Source organism: Sceloporus occidentalis, unplaced genomic scaffold (assembly GCF_023333645.1).
Source record: "Sceloporus occidentalis isolate IW3139 unplaced genomic scaffold, rSceOcc1.0.p SCAF_1, whole genome shotgun sequence".
Classification (NCBI taxonomy): domain Eukaryota; kingdom Metazoa; phylum Chordata; class Lepidosauria; order Squamata; family Phrynosomatidae; genus Sceloporus; species Sceloporus occidentalis.
In genome coordinates, this window is record NW_028316981.1 from 226,279,851 (window position 1) to 226,300,226 (window position 20,376).

Below are 20,376 nucleotides of genomic sequence, written 5' to 3' on the forward strand. Positions count from 1 at the left end.
TAAACCTAAATGGAATATCCATTTGTGTCACTGTTTACATTATAATTACGTTTCTTCAATAGGAGTCTGCATCATCTTTTATCTTCCGCCATAAGAAAGCCAGAGTTTCAAGAAATGATCACCTTATTTCACTTTAGCCAACTTTCATTTCAGAACACCTAAGCAACAAAAGTTGCATTCAGGTTTAATACATATAATGGTTTTAATGAGCTATGTAACTTACTTGCTATAGCCTTCCTCCCATTGCTTTAATTGCTTTTTTACTGCTCTGTAGTTGGTCTGTAACATCTGCAGCCTTTTTTTGCGCTTTTCATGGGCATGTCTCAGCTCATCATTTTCTTGGATCTGCATAACACCAAGGTGATAAGATAATGGAAAATGGAGTAGAATTTAAGAATTTACAATGACAGTATGCTATGGTTAAGTTTTGTATTTATCATCAGCCATCAACATGCAGTTTGTTACACTTAAATTGTAACTGAAAAGACTTTACAGGCATGGTTGACTAGACTTATAAAACCAATTCTATATTCATCATAAAAATGTGAGAGATTACATATTGGCCAGGATCCAGAGAAATGAACAACTGGTTCTGCATGTTTATCAGGGCTTTGGATTTACATTTCTTGGATCTGAATATGCCAGTGAATATGCATGGCAAACAATTTTAAAAAACTATATTTTAGAAATGTATTATGCAACATGACACTGGAGGCAGGATGTTCTCTTGGTCATTTTTTTAAAAAAAATTAATAGACACAGAATGTTCCCAAAATACCTATGCCAAGTTCCTGTTCCTGTTGAGGAGTCCCAAGAATTTATCGTAAAACTGGAAAAAATTCTTTGCAATCACAAGACCTTTTCACTACATGTAGAAATGTAAGAAGGACACACATACTACACAATATAGTTTATTTTCTTACAGGTATATTTTGTACATCTTTTCTCTTAATATACATAATGTGATGATCGCTGGTATATGGCTATTGCTATGTCTTCTGGGACTGAACCCATACCACTTCAGAACAAGTTTGGTGTGTCAAAAACAATGTCTCTGTGTTAAAAAAACCCCTATATAAACATTTTTAGATCTATCACCTTTTGTGTGTAACAAAAGCAGCGATTGCTTTTTTAAAAAAATTACAGGGATACTTTTAAATATTGGCTCAAAGTTTGTTATGACTTTATCCTACTACAGACAGGACAGCATCACATGTTACAGATCAAGAGTGTATACCGCTTAAGGATCACAGGTTATGCACTCTCTGGCCTGTTGCTATGTATGTTGGGTTTTTTAAAATGCCTGTGTGGTTCTTATTTAACTCAGTCTATGCTAACTGAAACCTTTAAAAGTTGCTTGGTTTGTTGTTTAATTTTTACCTTTAGCTGCAGAGTCTTTTCTAAGTTTTCAATCTTTCTTTCAGCTATTTTAAGCTTCCTTAGTTCCTCCGACTCTTTCAAAAAGCTCTTTGGGGACAGAGACCTTGAACGTTTCACAGGTGGTTCCTGGGAATAAAACAAGGACATGGTTGAACTGGTTGGAACACTGGATTATGAAAGACATGCAAAATTAAAGAACAAGTAATTTTGAATACTAATAATGAATTATAAAAAAAAATCCTGCATGGAATACCAGAGAAATAACAAGCAGAATTACCACAGCGCTACCACTAAAGGTTTCTCTGTGACTCGTTAATGAGAATATTCATTTACATTTACATTGTTTCTTTCAGAATAATGATGTCCCATTAGGGAAGACTAAAGGGTTATAGACTCAGAAATGCAAGAAACCTCATTACAAAGGAGGGGATAGAGGCTGATCTAATTGCTCTATAAGGGTCCAAGGTTACACTTGATAGGACAACCAGAAACAAGAGGGAAAGGATTTTTTCCCTTTGAAATAGTTTAACACACTGTGAAGTTGAAGGAACAATATGCTTGAGGAATATAAATACAACAGACAGTAGATCTTATACCATAATGACCATATGGTCATTAACTATAATATGCCTAACTAGAGACAAGAACGTGTGTTTATATTATCTGCAGCTTCATATAGCAATCTGGAGAAAGTATGTACGAAACTAGCACTTAAACCAGCCAACCTTTTTGCTTGTATGATGTCATATGCCCTTATGTAAAAGAAAAGAAATGAAATATCCAGATTAGTTTTATTGAATTTCCAAATAGCTTTGGCTGGAGCAGTGAGCAACATCTCAATATCATTACAATGCTATTAATACTTTAACTGTGTGATATATATACAAGTATTTTTTGCCCCATTTCTCAGATTTATTTTTTTTTTACTTTTTAAAATAAAGAGCAATTGTATACTCATATTTATAGCATGTTGAGAGCCAGCATGGTGTAGTGGTTGGAGTGTTGGAATATGACTCTGGAGACCAGGGTTTGATTCCCAGCTCAGCCATGAAACCCACTGGGTGACTTTGGGTAAGTCACACACTCTCAGCCTCAGAGGAAGACAATTGAAAACCTCCTCTGAAAAATCTTGCCAAGAAAACTCATGATAGGGTCGACATAAGTTGGGAAACATTTGAAGGCACACGAACAACAACATGTACAGCAGCTCAACTTTTAAGAAGGACATGAGGAAAGATTACAGTACAAGCCTTGCTTTTCATTTTTGTTTACAAAAGTGGGAAATAAATATCCTGGTTGAACTTTTCTTTGAATAACAGAGTCAAAAATATTATTTCTTTTAAAATATTATTTCATGATGATAACTACAGGAAGATTATTATTGTTATTATTATTTACAGTAGAAGAAATCTATCACTAGATTTCTCAGTATTCCTTTTGAGTACTAAAGTAATTTTGTATTCTAAATTAGAACCATGCATATGACTATAGAACCATGCATCTGACCATAGATAATCTCAGATTAATTGTTCTAGCAGAACATATTTCATAATGTTTATGCACTGCCATACTATATAAATCTTCAAAAACATTTTTATGCTTGCAGCATTATAAAGACTATTATAATAATAGCTGTAAGTGCTGTGTACATTGCTGGTATATTGTGGATTATAAAATGTATTCTAGTGTAGATCAGCTGCAAGTAAAGATGAACTAGTTGATTAGGATAGTGGGTATGTGGAGAGTTTTGAACAAGTACATTTACAAAGCCTTCAACAGGAAAAAAAATTAATGCATCTAAGTCAATACTAAATTGTGGTTTCAGTTTCAAAAGTGAAGACCCAAAACAGAAAAGGTAATAGCCTGATTCTATGATTTACTGCAATAGGATCAATTAGTTGTGGCACACTTGTACAGTGGACCTTCCTTATCCGCAGATTTGAGCATCCGTAGATGGCAAGCCCTCATTGTCTCCAATGGTGGTGCACACACAATCGTCATTGGGGACTAAAGTCCCTCACCCTCTCCTCCTCCCTCCCTCACTTCCTTCCTTCATATCTTCTGGTCTGGCTTGGCTTTGGGGCAGAGTCTGCCACCCAGTTAGCCAGGTCCGGGGCCGAGGCTTGAATATTGGAGCCCCTGTCCCCAGACCAAGCACCCAGGATCTAGCCTCTGGGCTTTGAGACTCAAGCCCCGGCTCTGGCACCAACTCCCTCCAGCCAACAGGTTCCTAGAGAGCTGGGGCCAGAACTGGGACTCCGCTCTCAAAGTCAGAAGATTGGAAGGAAGCAAGGAAGGAAGGAAGGAAGGAAGGAAGGAAGGAAGGAAGGGGGCGAGGCACTTAGGGAGAATGGGACAAAAGTGCCTTGCCCCCTTCCTTCCTTCCTAATAGTGGTGTGGCCGCACCATCATTAAGGATAATGGGACTTGAGCATCCACGGATTTTGGTATCCATGGGGGGGGGGGGGGGTGTTCCAGAATAGGTCACCTGTGGATACCAAAGGCCCACTGTACTACACAACGTTTTCCTGGAACAGAATGTAGACAGGAAGTCATGTTTTTACCTCACTGTTGCATAACCATTAGCAGAAAGTCTCTGCTTGTATAACAGTGGGGAAAGTAAATTTTCTTACTCTACAGTCTATGGCTTTTTCATACATTAGTACAATTTGAGGATGAAACAAGAAAACTGGTCTAATTTTCCACCCCACTGGAACCATTCAGCCATTTTCTTTTCTTTTCTTTAAATTTTTTTTAAATTAATATTCTTAATATATACAATACATATCCTATTTCTATATATAAATATATTCCTACATTCTATTACATTTTAACAAATTATTTTATATTTCACCTCAGTGTTCCTCTTCCCCTGAGCCATTTTCGTCCTTATATTCCATCTAGAATTTCAGTTCTTCCCGTGGAGGTAATCCATCTTCTTTTCTCAATGCTTTCTCAATAAATTCTTTCCAAATCTCAAAATCGTTTCTTTTCCATAGTCCTTTTTTACTTTCAATTTACATGCCAATTTATCATTAATCGCTATTTCCATACCTCTTTAATACCAACCCTCCACTTATACATTTATTTTCATCTTCCAACACCTTGCTATAATTAATTTCGCTCCTGTAAGCAAATTTGTTACCAAATCTTTTTCTTCTTTTTTCCATTTCTCTAAGTTATATAATGATAACAAAACTATACTTGGTCTTCTATTAATTTTTATATTCATAACATTTTCTATTTCTAATATCACTTTTTCCCAAAAATTTCACCACATTTCAGCCATTTTCACAGGAGCTTAAATTTGTAACAGCAGTCTCTCTCTCTCTCTCTCTCTCTCTCTCTCTGTGTGTGTGTGTATATATATATATATCTTCCCCCCCCCCCTTCTAATTTTTGAAATAGACAGCAGCAAGCATCTTTTGAAAGACTGCCTCCTCACAGCTGCCACCCTCTGCCTGAGAATATCTGGATGTAATGTCATTCTTGGGTACTGTAGGAGAAAGTCATCCCTCAAAAGACAGTGCTAATGGGACTGCCATTTTCCTGCATATTGCTTTGGAATGAAAGTACACCCAGGGCACTCTAGGAATAAAAGTGTTGAGAGGACTACCACTTTGGCTGTCACCAGTTTCAGAGGTTTAAAACAGAAACCAATGTGTGCTTGCTCCTGCTCTGAATTCCTCCCTGTCCCTATTTCAAACCCAGAATTTTCATCATTCACCATTTAGCCTATTCCAGCAGTATAGCTTCTTACACTGAATCTACTTTTAATCCAAGCTTTAGGTGACAATTTCTGGTCAGACCTTCACAGACCACATGGAATCTTTTCCCTGATTATTGAAGAGCGAGACTAGACCTGGCTACACAAAGCCTTAAACTACCATTTTGGGTTGTTTATTTAGTTCTGTCAGAGCAGCCATTGGTATCCAAGACTAAAAATTCGATTTTACACTTACTGAAAGCAATACTGAGTCATTTTTTAATGTCAAAAATATAAGTCAGGGTGAACATTTCTTCTCCTTTTTCCTTCCTCCTCTGAGTTCTCAAACATTTGTAATTGGTGACTAATTCTGAGTCAACTTAGAGCATGTTTGACCAAATTCCAATTTGACTGGAAGTCCGGATCTTGGTAGGAATGTTCAGCAACAATGATTTTTCCACTGCCATGATTCCAATCCCATCATCTTCCTGGCCCCATATAAAGGATCACATGACTGGTTGTGCCTGTATCATGCCTGCAACATTTTAATCTTCCAAATATTATCACAGCAGCATGGAAACAACCAAAAGCATGTAGTTTCCATTTTGCTCTAGCAGCATATAAAGAGCTCCTTAAACCACACTTAGGCCTGTTACAGACTGCCAAAATAAAGCTGCTTCGAGTCTCTTTGGAGGTATGCTATTTAAATGATGCATGCATCCTAAGTATCCAGAAGCTGCACCAAAAGCTGCACTCCGGTGCTTAGGAATGGAGTGTGGCTTTGGTGTGACCTCCAGACTCTTAGGACCCATGCATCATTTAAATAGCATACCTCCAAAGGGACCCGAAGCAGCTTTATTTTGGCAGTCTGTAACAGGCCTTATTTGGGCATAAAACCCAGAGATTTTGAAACAGACACACTTTTATAGTTCAATCCCTAAGTATCTTCAGAAAGACTCAGCTTCAGTTGTGACCATTTAGGATTACAGAATATATCACTTTCTTTTAGTGGTCAAGACAAGGAAGGAACCCTCAATTTTTATGAACTGAGTTTTGTTGTTGTTGTTGTGTGCCTTCAAGTTGTTTCCAGTTTGTGGTGACCTTATCATGGCATTTTCTTGGCAAGATTTGTTCAGAAGGGGTTTGACATTGTTTTCCCCCTGAGGTTGAGAGCATGTGACTTGCCCAAGGATTTATTTCTGTGCATTTTAAGTTTTGTAAATCCATGTCCTATGTGCAAAGTCAAGTTCTATCAAAGTCAAGTGAACATAGTAGATACTGTTCACTAGTTGCTCTTCCTAAAAAATGACATAATGAATGCCTGTTTTTAATGTCAGAGAGCAGCATACAAAAGAGTGGACCATACATTCCATATTCATCTTGCAATGAATTATGACTTCTTACTTGCTTCAAAATGCAAATCAAGAGAATAGTTTTACTCTATAATCCCCTGAAAATTTCATACAGTGTCTTTAAAAAACCTTCCAGTGATTAATATGATGGAACAAAGGAGCTTTGTTACCAATATCATTCATGTTACAAACTGAAAGAACCAGATACATTTACATTATATGACAAGCCGGGGATCCACAGGAAACCTGGCTTGTCATGGATGAGCAAAATGCTAGTGCAGGCTACTCAACTGTAGCTGCTAGCAGCAGGAGTAGCTTAAGAAACAATGAAGCTTTGCTCTGAGTTTGGTTTATCACATCATCTGGTAGCTTCATTTTTCTAGTTTGTTACCTCCTCATAAAGGAGCAGAAGCCAAAAATAAATCCAGTGTTATTTCTCTGGTTTGTTGGGAAGGACAAGAAAAAAGAGGATGCCCACTGCTAAATGACACAATAGGCAACCAGGGAACAAAGCTTTGTAGTTTGTTTAGCTGTGTTTGTTGCAAGTGGGAATGATAGAAGAGTATGTATTAACACATTGCTCTCTCCTGTGGATCAATGGCTTGTCATGATAAAGGAACACACATAAAAATTAGTGTCCTCTCAAGCTGTCTGTTCCACAATCAAGACTCTGCCTTTCATTGGGCATTTTCTAAAATAGGAGCATCTTCCAGTGAAAAATCCTATTTTATTGGTATGTGGAAATTGTAATTGTTGTGATGGTGGTGGCAGATGTTAGAGTGTCATCAGTATGGTGATAACACTCTGCTCTATTTCTTCTTGTCATTGGAGTCAGCTGGGGCTGTGCAGGTGCTGGAACAGTGCCTGGATGCTCTAATGGGCTGGATGACGTACAATGAAGCTCAATCCTGATAAGGCATCACCTCTGTGGACTCACTGTTCTCAGGTTTGAGAGCTGGGGAAATAGATTGTTCTGGATGGGTTGCACTCCTCCTGAAGGTACATAGCTTGGGAGTGCTCCTAGACCCGTCACTGGAGGCCAAAGTGGACTGTGTGGCTTGGATTACTGGGAGCCACTTTCAACTTGTGCACCAGCTATGGCATCTCCTGGACAGAGATAACCTTGCCACAGTTATCCATGCACTGGTGTCCTCCCAATTAGACTGTTGGAATGAGATCTATGTAGGGCTGCTCTTCAAGAAGACGCAGAAGCTGCAGCTAGTACAAAATGCTGCCACTCAATTGCTGACTGGAATATCATATAGACAGCATGTATTTCCAGTTGTAAGAGAATTATAATATGCCAATATGTTTCTGGTCTGAATTCAAGGTGTTGATGATGACATTTAAAGCCCTAAACTGCTTGGGACCTTGATAATTGAGAAAGCACTTCTTCCCATATGTGCCCACCTAGGAGGGGGGAATCTCTCTGTGTTCCACCAGTGATATCTATACACTGTGATGGGACACGGGAGAGGGCCTTCTCAGCTGTGGCACCCCAACTGTGGAATGCTCTTCCCCTGGAGGCTCAACTGGCAGCAACATTCACATCATTTAGGCACCAAGTTAAAATATGGTTGTTCACCAAAGCCTTTGGGCCTCATTAATTCAATCCAAAGACTCATATATTTAGCCTGAAAAACTTTTAAATTTTAAAATCTGTTTTAACTCATTATATTAATATATTATCTTACTGTTTTTTAATCAGTGTGACCTGTTTTAATGCTATTTGTAAACAGAGTTAAAACAAACATAGCTTAAAAATTACCTCATGCAAAAGTTAAAAGTATTATGTAGATATATAGCATTTTTAAAATGTTTACATGTTGGTTTTGTCCTATTTTTATTTTGATTAATGGCATACTGTACCAAGATCTGAACCCCTAGAGCAGAGCAAAATAAAAATTGTAATGGACAAAATAAATAAATGTAAAATAACTGACTTCCAGTTCCATAATTAATTCTTAAGATAAAATAACATTAGTTGTACAGATCTCCTAACTCAGCATTTCCATTAATTATAAACTTTTAAATCTCAAACTTACTTTCTTAAATTCATCTGTTTGGAAAAAGCGGGCATCCTCACAAATAGTATCAAGTAATAAATATTCATCTTAAGAATCCTACAAAGAATTGAACCTTTAAATAATTTCATTAAATTAACAACCCTTTATTCAGTGTTTAATAAGGTAAAACTTCCTACTCCCAACAGTTATTTTAACAAGTCTTTGGCAGATAATAAAAACACTCTTCGATCAAGCTTCCAGAATTATAAGTAGCATTGACAGTTATTAAAACTGTTATTATCCGAGTCCCAGAGCAAAATGTCAAGCTTTGCCAACCTCATTTTGACACAAATACACAAGGCAATAAAGCTTTCCTACCTTGTATTTCTTCCCAGCCCTAGCATTGATGCAGTCCAAGAAATCTCTGCTGCAAATGCTATGATCTGCTAGTTTACGATTTGCTCTTTTCAGTTTTTCTTGCAAAAGCTTTATTTCAGACTTTTGTGATGTTATGAGATATTCTAGTTCACATAAAGAATACTGTTGGAATTCCTAGAAGAACAAATAGTCAAATAACATGATATAAAAGCAAACTGTAGAATAACACCTGAAAGATATAAAGCTATTAGCCAATAGAGGTTGGAGGTAAACGTAGTGTTGTAACATTGTTTACATGACTGAGGACAGCCTCTTCCCCCCCCCGCAAAAATACATATATATTGGTTAAGTAATTTTGTCACAACTATTGTATATACTTGTGTATAAGGCTAGAAATTTTAGCCAAAAAATTGACCAAAAAAAAAACCCTTGGATGACTTATCCACAGGTCAGTGTAAGCAATGTATTTTTATTCTTATCAAAATGGAACAATCCCTGCTGAAAGGTGAGAGCTTAATCCCACCTTGGAGCACCTAAAAGAAGCACCAACCACCCCTACTCTCTCATCTATCCAGCCTTTAGGGTGAGCACAGTTATGCCTGGTGGAATTTTATAAGTTCTTTGGCATTATTTTCCTTTGCTTCATCCTTTACACCCTGTGTTATATACTCCTAGGTTTTACCCTTGACCTATCCACGGATCATATCAAAATCCATAATTTTGGCCCCAAAACCTGTCCTCAACATATGCAGGAGGTTGACTTATAGTCAAGTATATACGGTACATACAAGGCTAAGTATATTTAACATATTTATACCTGTTGTGGTTTGAACAGTGCTCATGATGATTGGGAGAGCAGCCATAACTGTATAATTGACTTAACTCAATTTCATTGCTTTCCTCAGCCCAAGTTAAGAGGATGGATAATAATAAAATCCTGATATATATTTATTATATCATATCTTGTCCACCCTCATCTATTTCTTTCTACTGTATCACTGACATCAACATTTAGTAATCACAAAATAAATATGATACTGCTTCTAGAAGGTTCTTTAATATGAGAGAATATCTAAAGAGAAGGAATTCTGGCATTGCAATGCAAACACCCAACACAAGTGTCAGGCTGCAACACTATACCCTTTTAAGAATAAATTTTACTGGAAGAAAGGAGAATGTAAGTCTAAGGATAAACACAATATTTACTGTCACTCTTGAGTAGGCCAAACACAGCATTTGAGCCGTCACTAAGTTCTAGTTGAATTTAATTTACTAGGCTCATAGTTTGTCCTGGGTGCCTCAGGTATGATCACAATCTGGACATTAACCGCCCCTTCACCATCAGCTCTCCATCAATAGCAGCGGCAGGGCAGAAGCAGCCAGGCTTGGACCAGGCACCTTTCCGCCCCCTCCTTCCATCTGCCTGGTTGCCTGGCGACGCAACTGAAGCAGAGGCCAAGGGCGAGACTTCATAACTTCATCTGAAATCTGTCCCCACTTTTTGTCATTACTTAAGGAGTCACTTAGGGGACTAAGTGGTGTTGGTTGGATGGAGGATCTTGAGATCAACCAAGACATATATGCATCAATTTACGTTTCAGGGGAGGGGTTAGATCTCTTCAACAGAGCAGCAATTCAAGTTGTGCGGGGCAATGGAAGATATGGCGTTAGCAGGGTGAAAGGTCATTACAGAAGAAGACATGATTAGATGTCTGATATCTATCCCGCCTTCCATTCGCCCTGCTACCCCAAAAGATCTGAAGAGCATGCCTTACCATCTGCCGAACTTTTCACTGTTCTTATGTAATGCCAGGTCAGTGAAGAATAAGTCCTGTATCATCTAAGACTTACTGCTTGATCACAACGCTGACCTGGCATGTATCACAGAGACCTGGCTAGGAGCAAATAGCTCTGTAACTTGAGCTCAGGCCCTTCCAGCCAGGTATTTTGTCAATGAGCAGGTAAGGGGAAGCGGGTGGGGGGGCATAGCCATGATCCATAAAAACCATCTCACCTTAACCAGGATACCTATCCGTGCATTAGACCACATCAAGTGCATTTACCTTAGCTTAAAGACTAGGGAGAGTCGGGAGTCCGTTGGTCTACCGTCCACCCCGTAACTTAACAGATTCCCTAGCCGAACTGACACAACTAGTCTCAGAGCTGGTGTTGGAATCGCCTAGGTTGTTAGTCCTGGGCGACCTCAATACCCCCCCCACCCAGGCTGTTTTGACTAATCTGGTGCAGCTCAGGAGTTTGTGGGTTCCATGACAAACATGGGTCTCTCCCAGATAGTCTCTGAGCCCACGCACTGTGCAGGTTATGCCCTTGATGTGGTCTTCTGCACAGAACAGGCATATCCGTGGGCAGAGATAACTACTGTAGTATCTTCGCATTGTCATGGATGGATCATTTCCTGGTTAGGGTTGGACTGAAGGCCGCTATTCCTCCCTCCGTGGGTGGAGGACCAATTAGAATGGTCCGCCCTCGAAGGGGGTTCTATGGTTACCAGTGCCGGTAAATCTGTCGAAGCTCTGGTTAATTTATGGAATAACAACCTCACCAGAGCTATAGACATGATCACCCCCAAGCGTCCTTTCCAACCTGCTAAAAAACATAACCCTTGGTACACTGAAGATCTTAAACAAATGAAGCAGGTTGAACAACGACTTAAGAAGTGCTGGCTGAAATCTCAACTCATATCCAATAAGAAACTTCATTGGACTTTTCTTAGGTCCTATCAAGTGGCGATAGATGCAGCCAAGAAACCTTTCTACTCTGCATCTATCGCGTCTGTGAAATCTCATCCACCTGAGCTGTTCAGGGTGGTAAGGAATTTAACACAACTGCCTCCCACCCAGAACCCTCTATTAGATTCAACTATAGCTTGCTGTGATGATTTTAATGATTATTTCACAGATAAAATCTCTTGGATAAGAGCTGATTTGGATGTCAACTTAAGTCAGAAGCGATGAGAGAGACATTGAACGCCTCCACCATTACTGTTAGACTGGTTCAATTTGAGTTGGTAAGTACTAGTCTAAAAAAGACGACTTGCCCTCTCGACTCTGGCCCATCCTGGCTGGCTGTCCAGGGGGATGATACAATCAAGCTGATGCTGAAAAAAATAATAAATAATCCTTTAGGAAGGGTACCCTGCCTTCTTGTCTTGAGGCAGCAGTGGTCAGACCGCTCTTAAAAAAGCCCTCCCTGGACCCCCGAGATAGAAATAACTATAGGCCAGTCTCATTGTTGCCATTCTTGTGCAAGGTGATCGAGAGGGGGTCGCAAATCAAATATAGGCAGTCTTGGAGGAAAACTATTTTCTGGATCCATTTCAAACCAGATTCAGGGCAGGATACAGAGTTGAGACTACCATGGTCGCCTTGGTCGATGATCTCGGTCTGGGCATTGTCAGGGGAAGTGTGACCCTGTTGGTGCTCTTGGACCTCTCAGTGGCCTTTGATACCATAGACCATGGTATCCTTCTGGAATGCCTGAGAGAGTTGGGTATCAGAGGCACTGTTCTACAGTGGTTCCGGTCTTACCTTTCGAGCAAATTACAGATGGTGGCGCTGGGAGATAGTTGCTCTTCTAAAAGAGAGCTAAAATTTGCCGTCCCCTCAGGGCGCCATATTGTCTCCCATGCTGTTTAACATTTACATGAAGCCACTGGGCGAAATCATTTGGAGACATGGGGCAGGATGTTATCAGTACGCTGAAGACACCCAAATATATTTCTCTATGTCTCAGACTGATGCAGTGACTACGGATGACATCTGTCCTCTGAATGCCTACCTTGGGGCAGTAATGGACTGGATGAGGGAAACCGACTTAAGTTGAATCCAGGTAAGATGGAGGTACTCTTTATAGGAAACCCGAGCCCAGGTATGGAGTTAGGTATGTCAGCCAGTTTTGGGTGGGGTCACACTTCCTCTGAAATACTCTATCCACAGCTTGGGGGTGCTCCTTGAGTCGGCACTTCACCTGACAGCTCAGGTGGATGCGAGAGTCAGGAGCGCTTGTTATCAGCTTCGGCTGATATGCCAGCTGCACCCCTTCCTGGAAGCGGGAGACTTTGAAACAGTTGTACATGAGCTGGTAACCTCTTGATTGGACTTCTGTAATGTGCTCTACATGGGACTACCTTCGTGCCAAGTTCAGAAACTTCACTTTGTACAAAATATGGCAGCCAGGTTAATTACAGGTACTTCTCATAATGATCACATAACACCGGTTTTCAAATCCCTCCACTGGCTGCCAATTAGTTTCCGGGCAAGGTACAAGGTGTTGATTACCTTTAAAGCCCTACATGGCTTGGGTCCAGAATACTTAAGGGAACACCTTCTTCCGTACTGTCTTTCCCGCACACTTAGGTCCTCGGGGAAGAATCCACTTCAGCCTAAAAAATCTAGACTAACCTCAGTCACTGCTGCTCCGAACCTTTGGAACAACCTGCTGAAGGGGATCTGCCACATTTCTACTCTTACAGCCTTTAAGAAGGCTCTTAAGACGGATCTCTTCCAGCAGGCCTTCCCTACCTAGTTCCTCTCCCCATTTACTGTGACTTACATCGCTCTGTCCACCAATTCTTCTCTCAAATTTAATGAGAAGAATTAAATTAAAATTAATGAAAATTAAATTCTTGCCTCAAGAAGAAGAGCCCTTCCTCTATGCCAACTGTCATCATCAGGCCCGGGAGGGAGTGAAAAAGACAGGCCCAACTCCATGAGGCCTAGCTGTGAATTACTGTGACTTACGTCACTCTGTTTCATCTTATCTTATTTTATTGTATTCTCTGTGTATTTTTATTGCTGTAACCCGCCCAGATTATAAATTATTATTGTTATTATTGTTATTATTATTATTATTATTATTAAGAGTTTCATCCATTTGGGGACATACAGAATTATGCTGAAACTCTCAGATTTGGACCAAATCAACTTAAATTTATTCTATTTTATTATATGTTATTACCTATTCATTATTTATTTATACAAAAACAGAATTATAGTTAAAAAACAAATGTTGCTAAAACATGTGAAAGTTATCACTAGAATAGATTTAGGACTGTCTACAGAGCTAAAACTATCATCATGATTTGAAACCAGAGAATAAAAGTAGTGCTACACACTAAAGCATAAATCTCTTATAAAGCAACCGGTTCCTAAATGTCTGATAGAATAAAAAGGACTTCATTTCCCAACAAAAGGACAACAAATAGGGACAACAAATTCCCAGCTTCCCTAGGAAGAAATGACTAGAGACTTGGGATCAGCCAAACACTGTAATGTTTTGAATGCCTGCAATTCTGTTGACTTCATTCCTTGTAGGCATGTAGATCCTGGTCCTTGTATGAAACGATAAATAACTGAAGTACTTTTCTCCCTACTTTGGAATAAAATGAATAATCCTCAATCCTCTCCCCAAATTCAACCATCCTGAAGTGTTGCACATGAATTATTCTGTGGAGAAAAATAAATTTTGTGGGGAAAAAACTATTTTCTCTGCAGAAAGCAGACTTCCTGTGCCAAAAACCCATTTTCTACACAGAAAACGTGTTTTGTACACACACAAAAAAACCAACCAAACAAAAATTACAAAAGGCCCCCTTTTTCTCAGTGCAACAATTCCATTACTAGACTTTGGAAGGCTGAATTCCAGAAGAAAACTGCACACAATTCTCACTGTTCTCTCGTTCCTCTCAACAGAGTTTCCCATCTGTTGGGAAAACTCAGTTTACAATCTGGGAAAAAATAATTGTGCATATTCATTCTATTCCTAGTGATTTGCCATTTTCTTTAATACAGTCCACCCTTGCTTTACGCGCGGGATCCGTTCCAGACTCAACTATGTAAAGCAAATACTGTGCATGCTCAAGCCCCATTTAACTGAATGGGGCTCGTGCATGTGGTAGTGTGGCGGCGCAAATGCGCCACAGGCACACCCCATCAATCGCAATGGGATGTGCCACCCCTTGCGCGCCGCATGCAGCTTTCACCATATGCTGAAAGCCGCGTATGACGCGGGCACACTGTAGTATGCAGAATTTTTAAATTGGGCAGTAGAGAAAAGAAAAGGCAGACACTTTGAATTATTCGTATGTGTACAAGATACTAATCTATTGCACCCACTTGAAGCATGCACACAGATTGCACAAAACAGATGCAGAAGAGCTTTCAAACAAAATGCAAGGATGCATCTCTGATTTGCAGACAATGGGTGTTACAGTAGTCCAAGGTAGAGATTAATAGGACATGAATACCAGATTTTCTTCCTTAGGAAAAGAGGAAGTTTGAATATATTTCAGAGCAAAAATACCCCATGTCTACTTAGAATTGTACAGACTGCTGGTATAATCTGAAGAAAGCCATGTTCTGCAGAAGATGCAGTTGCTGTTAATTTAACTACTGTACAACCATAACTATGGTCACCATAAGGAGAAACCAACTTCACAGTTCATAACAAAAATAATGATAACTCAACACAAATACAATAAAGACTGCAGAACTAAAAACAAACATTAAAAATAGTTGACAGTGGTCTGGTAGAACCATTCTTTCCCATAAGGTGTAGCCCAATGGTTCTCAAACAGTGGGGCAAGACTTTGAAGGATTGTTCAAGGTGGGCACAAAAATTGGAGGCTCTCCTCATCATCATCCCAAACTTTTTATGTGTAAAATTTACACATGCATTGAGTTATTTATATTGAATTTATTGAAATAAAACTGTTCTAATTTGAATGAAATTAAGAAGAAGGCCCTCCCTCCAAACCATCTGCCATCATCTGGCCTCAGAGAGAGAGAGAAAAGGGCAGCCAGCTCCATTGGGCCTAGCCTAAAATAAGAAGAATTCTCCCTCCAGTCCATGTGCCATGACACTGACTCCAGAGGGAGAGAAAAAATGCTGAACTTGATCTTCATCCCCTTCCCCACTGCCATTCCCTGTTCCTTTTGTGTCCTGTTTTGTTTAGATTGTAAGTCTGAAGGCAGGGAACTGTCTAATTAAAAATTTGTAAGCCGTTCTGAGAGCCTTTCTGGCTAAAGAGCGAGGTCTAAATACTCTAAATAAATTAAATAAATAAATAATGAAATGATAAAATATGAATATATATGAATGTGTGAATGAAAATATGCACACTAAAATATTTTTATTCATATACTGTGTTGAATATCAAGATGCAAAGGTCCCAAGGATAAAAAATCTGAGTACTACTGGTGTACACAAAAACCAAACAAAAACCACTCTGCCTCTACAACTTTTTCAAAGTACTTCAAACCTCTCCTCTCTTGCAGTAAAAGAATTCTGTCACATACGCAAGTGACTTTTGATATATATCTATCATACAGGTCACAGAATTCTGCTTTGCATGGCAAAGCAGTCTTTCTTGATTTTTCTCTTTTTTAAAAAACATAGCATAACCAAATCTTGTTTATTTCAAGGTATTATGAATTCAAAAGCATGCCCCTTGTTTTTTAAACTCATAAAAATGGTTTTAAATTTTTATTTGGCATGTTCAATATCAGGAATGTGTTGTGTACACTTCTCCGTCTACATTCGCTGGGGTTAGGGCCACAGGACCACCATGAAATTGAAAAAAAAAACTGCAAATAAATAAACAGTACTTGTTTAACCTGAGAGAACATCTCTCTAGGAATGTCTAGATCCTCCAGCAGGACTCTGTGGTCAACTTCTGCCAGTATTTGACCACAGAATCATGTTGCAGGAACTACAAATGCCTAGAGAAGTGTTTTCTCTAAGAATCTTTAGATCATCCAGTGCAACTCTTATGGTCAACTTCCTAGAGATTCCTAGGGACAGAGCATATTAATCAAATCCACAAAAGTCAAAACCACAAATGTGGATGGATGAGGTTACTTACTGTAATACTATCTCACAAACAAACAAAGAAGAATAATTAAACAGTTTTCTCTAATTTTTTGAAACTAAAATTCTTCACAGAAGTTGCATTTCAGATTCTTCTAGTAATAAACCAGTTGTACAATTCATGAACTAAAAACAGAAATACTTTTACCCTCAATTTAAGGTTCACTGTCACAGCCAATACAAAAGATAGCTTAACTTTGAGTGAGGAAAAAGTAAACACAATACAGTGCACCTGCGTCATACACCAGTGCGCCTTACGTGGCACCAGAAGATGCAGCGCTGTGCACCAGAAAACTCAATGATGCACGCACCACCGCAGGCACAATCCCCATTCACTTGAATAGGGCTTGAGCATGCATGTTTTTTCCCTTACACAGGGGAGGGGGGGTTCAGAACGGATCCCGCACGAAAGGGAAGAGACACCTGTACATACCTAAAACAGGGTTACAGTCAGAATGAGGATTATGGAGATCACAAGTTATATGAAGAAAAATGGAGAGGTGAGACCATGTACATTGACTTTTGCACAGGCAGAAACACTGATATTTGACCACATGTTCTGGCAGAAATGCATCTCAAAATAAGGATGTGATTTCAATGTTTCTAGTTGACAATACTATGTATCATAGAAATAAGAATTATACATACATACATATACACACATACACTCTCTCTTACACATAAAAATATTATTTATTGGTATCATCATACCAATTTTTAACAATTCAAAACATAAATTTATCTAAAGAGTTTTTTTAAAAAATAGAATAAGTTTTCCATTGCATCAAAAAACAAAGAAAACTTTTCACCATCAAAAAGTTCAATTGCTTTTTAAAAATGATATTATTGAGGCAATCATGTCAAACTTGGTTTCTATGATCTACTTTGTAACATCAACAACTGCACTGAATTTCATAACATCTGATAAACATTGCCAGAGTTACATGTTATACCAGGGTGAAAATTGACACATTTGCCCTTTGTTCACTTTAATTTTTGAAAAGCTACACAATGTATTACTTCAATCTTGAGTGGAAACTAGTGGTGTACCTCATTCAGGCTTCTCAAGGGAGACCATCCTTCATGGGTTCAGTGAAAAGTTATCAAGCCTTTCCAGCTTCATTAAAAACTATACAGAAACTCTGGGCTCTAATCCTTCCCCATCTCTGCAGAATGCTTGGAGGACAATGCTTTTTGGCCCTGAGGAACTGCTATAGGAGATTCTGATTCTGAGTTTTGTCACCTGATACTAAGGTTTGTGAGAGGAAAGGGACCCCTGGGAGAAAGAGTGGAACAACTAAAGACATTAGAGGACAGAATTTCAGCAAAATCCTCTCACACAATATTCATCCTGGAGCAACCTGGGGGGCAGAATGGCATATACTGATGCATTCTAAGCCAATGCTGTGAAACAGCCAACAAACCTAAGAAGAGAGTCCCCTGTTTCTCCCATTGCTGAATAAACATCCCTTCTTGGGTTTTTTCATTTGTTTAGATCTACCTTCAGTTATAGTTACAGTTATCTCTTTGTATCCGTGGGGAATCCATTCCAGAACTCCCGCATATAAGGAAAAACACAGTACCTCAAGTCTCACTGTCCCCAATTGCTGGTGCGATGTGCAAGCGGCCACTAGCAGGGCTTGCCATACACAGATGCTTCGATCCGTGATGTCAAACCCACAAGTGACAAGATCCCACTGTATAAGGCACAAATCCTATTGTTTTCTTTCCTCCTTCACCCTATGTATTAAATAAGTTCCTAACAGCAGGAATATTCCTCATTTGTCTTTGAACTGTGGTTCAGTTTTGAAAGTGGTGTTTTTGGAGGGTGATAAAATTTAAAGCAAAACAACACGCAACTGATCGGTCTATATGTATATACCAATAATGATTCAGGTAGAACGTGGAACTTTTTCAAAGAGCAAAATCCTATGCAAGCAGTTACACTAGAATTCATTTCTGTGTGGATTGACTATAGTAAGTGTATAAGCAATGGGTTAAAAAAATTTTTTTACACAAGATCTATACAATTCCTTAATTCCATTTCTTACTCAATAAGCTTAAATACAGCAGCAATACAGTACACTGTCATGTCCTCACATGGGAAATAATGCCATTCAATAGGGAAAGGCATACATGGCTGACAGCCTGAAACCTTTGAGGGCACACTTTATCACATGTGAAGAGCTCCATAAAAGTTCTACCATATGTGAAAAGCTGTACATAAATATACATCTTGAACGTTGAGTGCACATAAATTGTACAGTATCTACAGTGAACTATATGTGTGTGTGTGTGGGTATATATATACTGATGAATTATTCTTATACACCGATTGTGCGTTCTTGTTCAATAGCAAGTCAACGCTTTTGTAAATCCCACTGATTACGTGAGTCCACACAAACTTGGAGTTGAAATAGTATTCAAGCCATGGTGGTTTGTGAATAGCAAATAACATGAATTTCATTGAGGCTAGCTGAAATGTTGATTTGTTTTTGTTGTTGTTTTAATGCTGTTAAGTAACTCATTCCAGGACTTTCACACTATTCTTGTTCTGACATAACTCAAATGCTTAATGGAGTCCTCTTGCCAGCAGAGATGTTTGAAGCACACTGAGGGAAATATAAGACAAGGTAGGGGGCTGAGGGAGTCAGTCTGACAGACATACCACTGAAAAAGATAGGGAGAAATAAGAAAGGAACTCTTTCTGGAACCCAAGACAACCAAGCTGAGAAGGTTGTACTTTGGTCATACCATGAAAAGATATGATTCATTAGAAAGACAATAATGCTTATCTAAGTGGAAATCAGCAGGAAAAAGGGATGATGATGACCACATTACTGGTGGATAGATTCAATCAAGAAAGCCATGGCATAGTTTTCAAGAACTGGGCAAGGATTTTGATAACAAGGTGATGTGGAGGTCTCATTAATAGGGCCACTATCAGACAAAAGTTATGTTACAGTTAACAACATCATGTTGTGGCTTATTCAAAGGTAGGCCTTTCAGAAAAAAGAAATACACATTTATTATCAGTCCCTATTGGTAGTTGATAATATGCATTTTGTTTCATTGTTTTCATTTTTGTTTTCAGAACACTCTTAATTATATCTTTCATTTTTAAAAAAACCATTTAAATTCAGTCATAAAAAGCTGGTACTTTAATATCAGAGTTCTTCTCATGTTGGCTGAAGGTCAACATAGGCCCGGTACAGAGCGCCCAAAAAGGGCGGTCTGCCGGCCCCCTGGTTTGCTCTGCGAGGAAGCTGCAGCAGACAAACCACGCAGCTCCCTCGCCAAGCAAAAAGAACCTGTGAAAAGCAGGTTCTTTTTGCAACGCCATAATGATGCCGCAGTGCGCCAATGGCGCACTCGTGCCGTCATTATGGTGCCACGACGTGTGGATGCTAGGCATCTGTTGTGTCAAAATGGCAGTACCCATCTGTACAGGGTCCCGCCATTTTGATGCCCTCGTCACGTGCTAGGGTTGAGGCATGTGTGGGCGCAGAGCGTGACGAGGGCGCCCTATAGGCCTGTCTGGACCGGGCCATAGCCAGGAACTTGGAAGTGAAAGCTGCTGCCTTAACAGATGTTCCCCACAACCATAACAATGCTGTGAAATATTATAAATTGTGCCTACTAGTTTGTCAGTTGGGATATAAAAGCA

The 20,376-nt window shown here is 39.2% G+C and overlaps 1 protein-coding gene across 2 annotated transcripts in view; it reads right to left on the reverse strand.

Annotated features, from left to right (window-relative positions):
* Nucleotides 1-20,376, reverse strand: part of CNTLN (centlein) — a 239,596-nt gene that overhangs the window by 126,388 nt on the left and 92,832 nt on the right. For both annotated transcript variants that reach the window (XM_089489430.1, XM_089489423.1), the window contains exons 9-11: nt 8,823-8,996; nt 1,381-1,506; nt 224-345 (exon numbers count right to left, since the gene is read on the reverse strand). In XM_089489430.1, the coding sequence (XP_089345556.1) occupies nt 224-345; nt 1,381-1,506; nt 8,823-8,996 (422 nt within the window). The remainder of the gene's footprint in view (nt 1-223; nt 346-1,380; nt 1,507-8,822; nt 8,997-20,376) is intronic.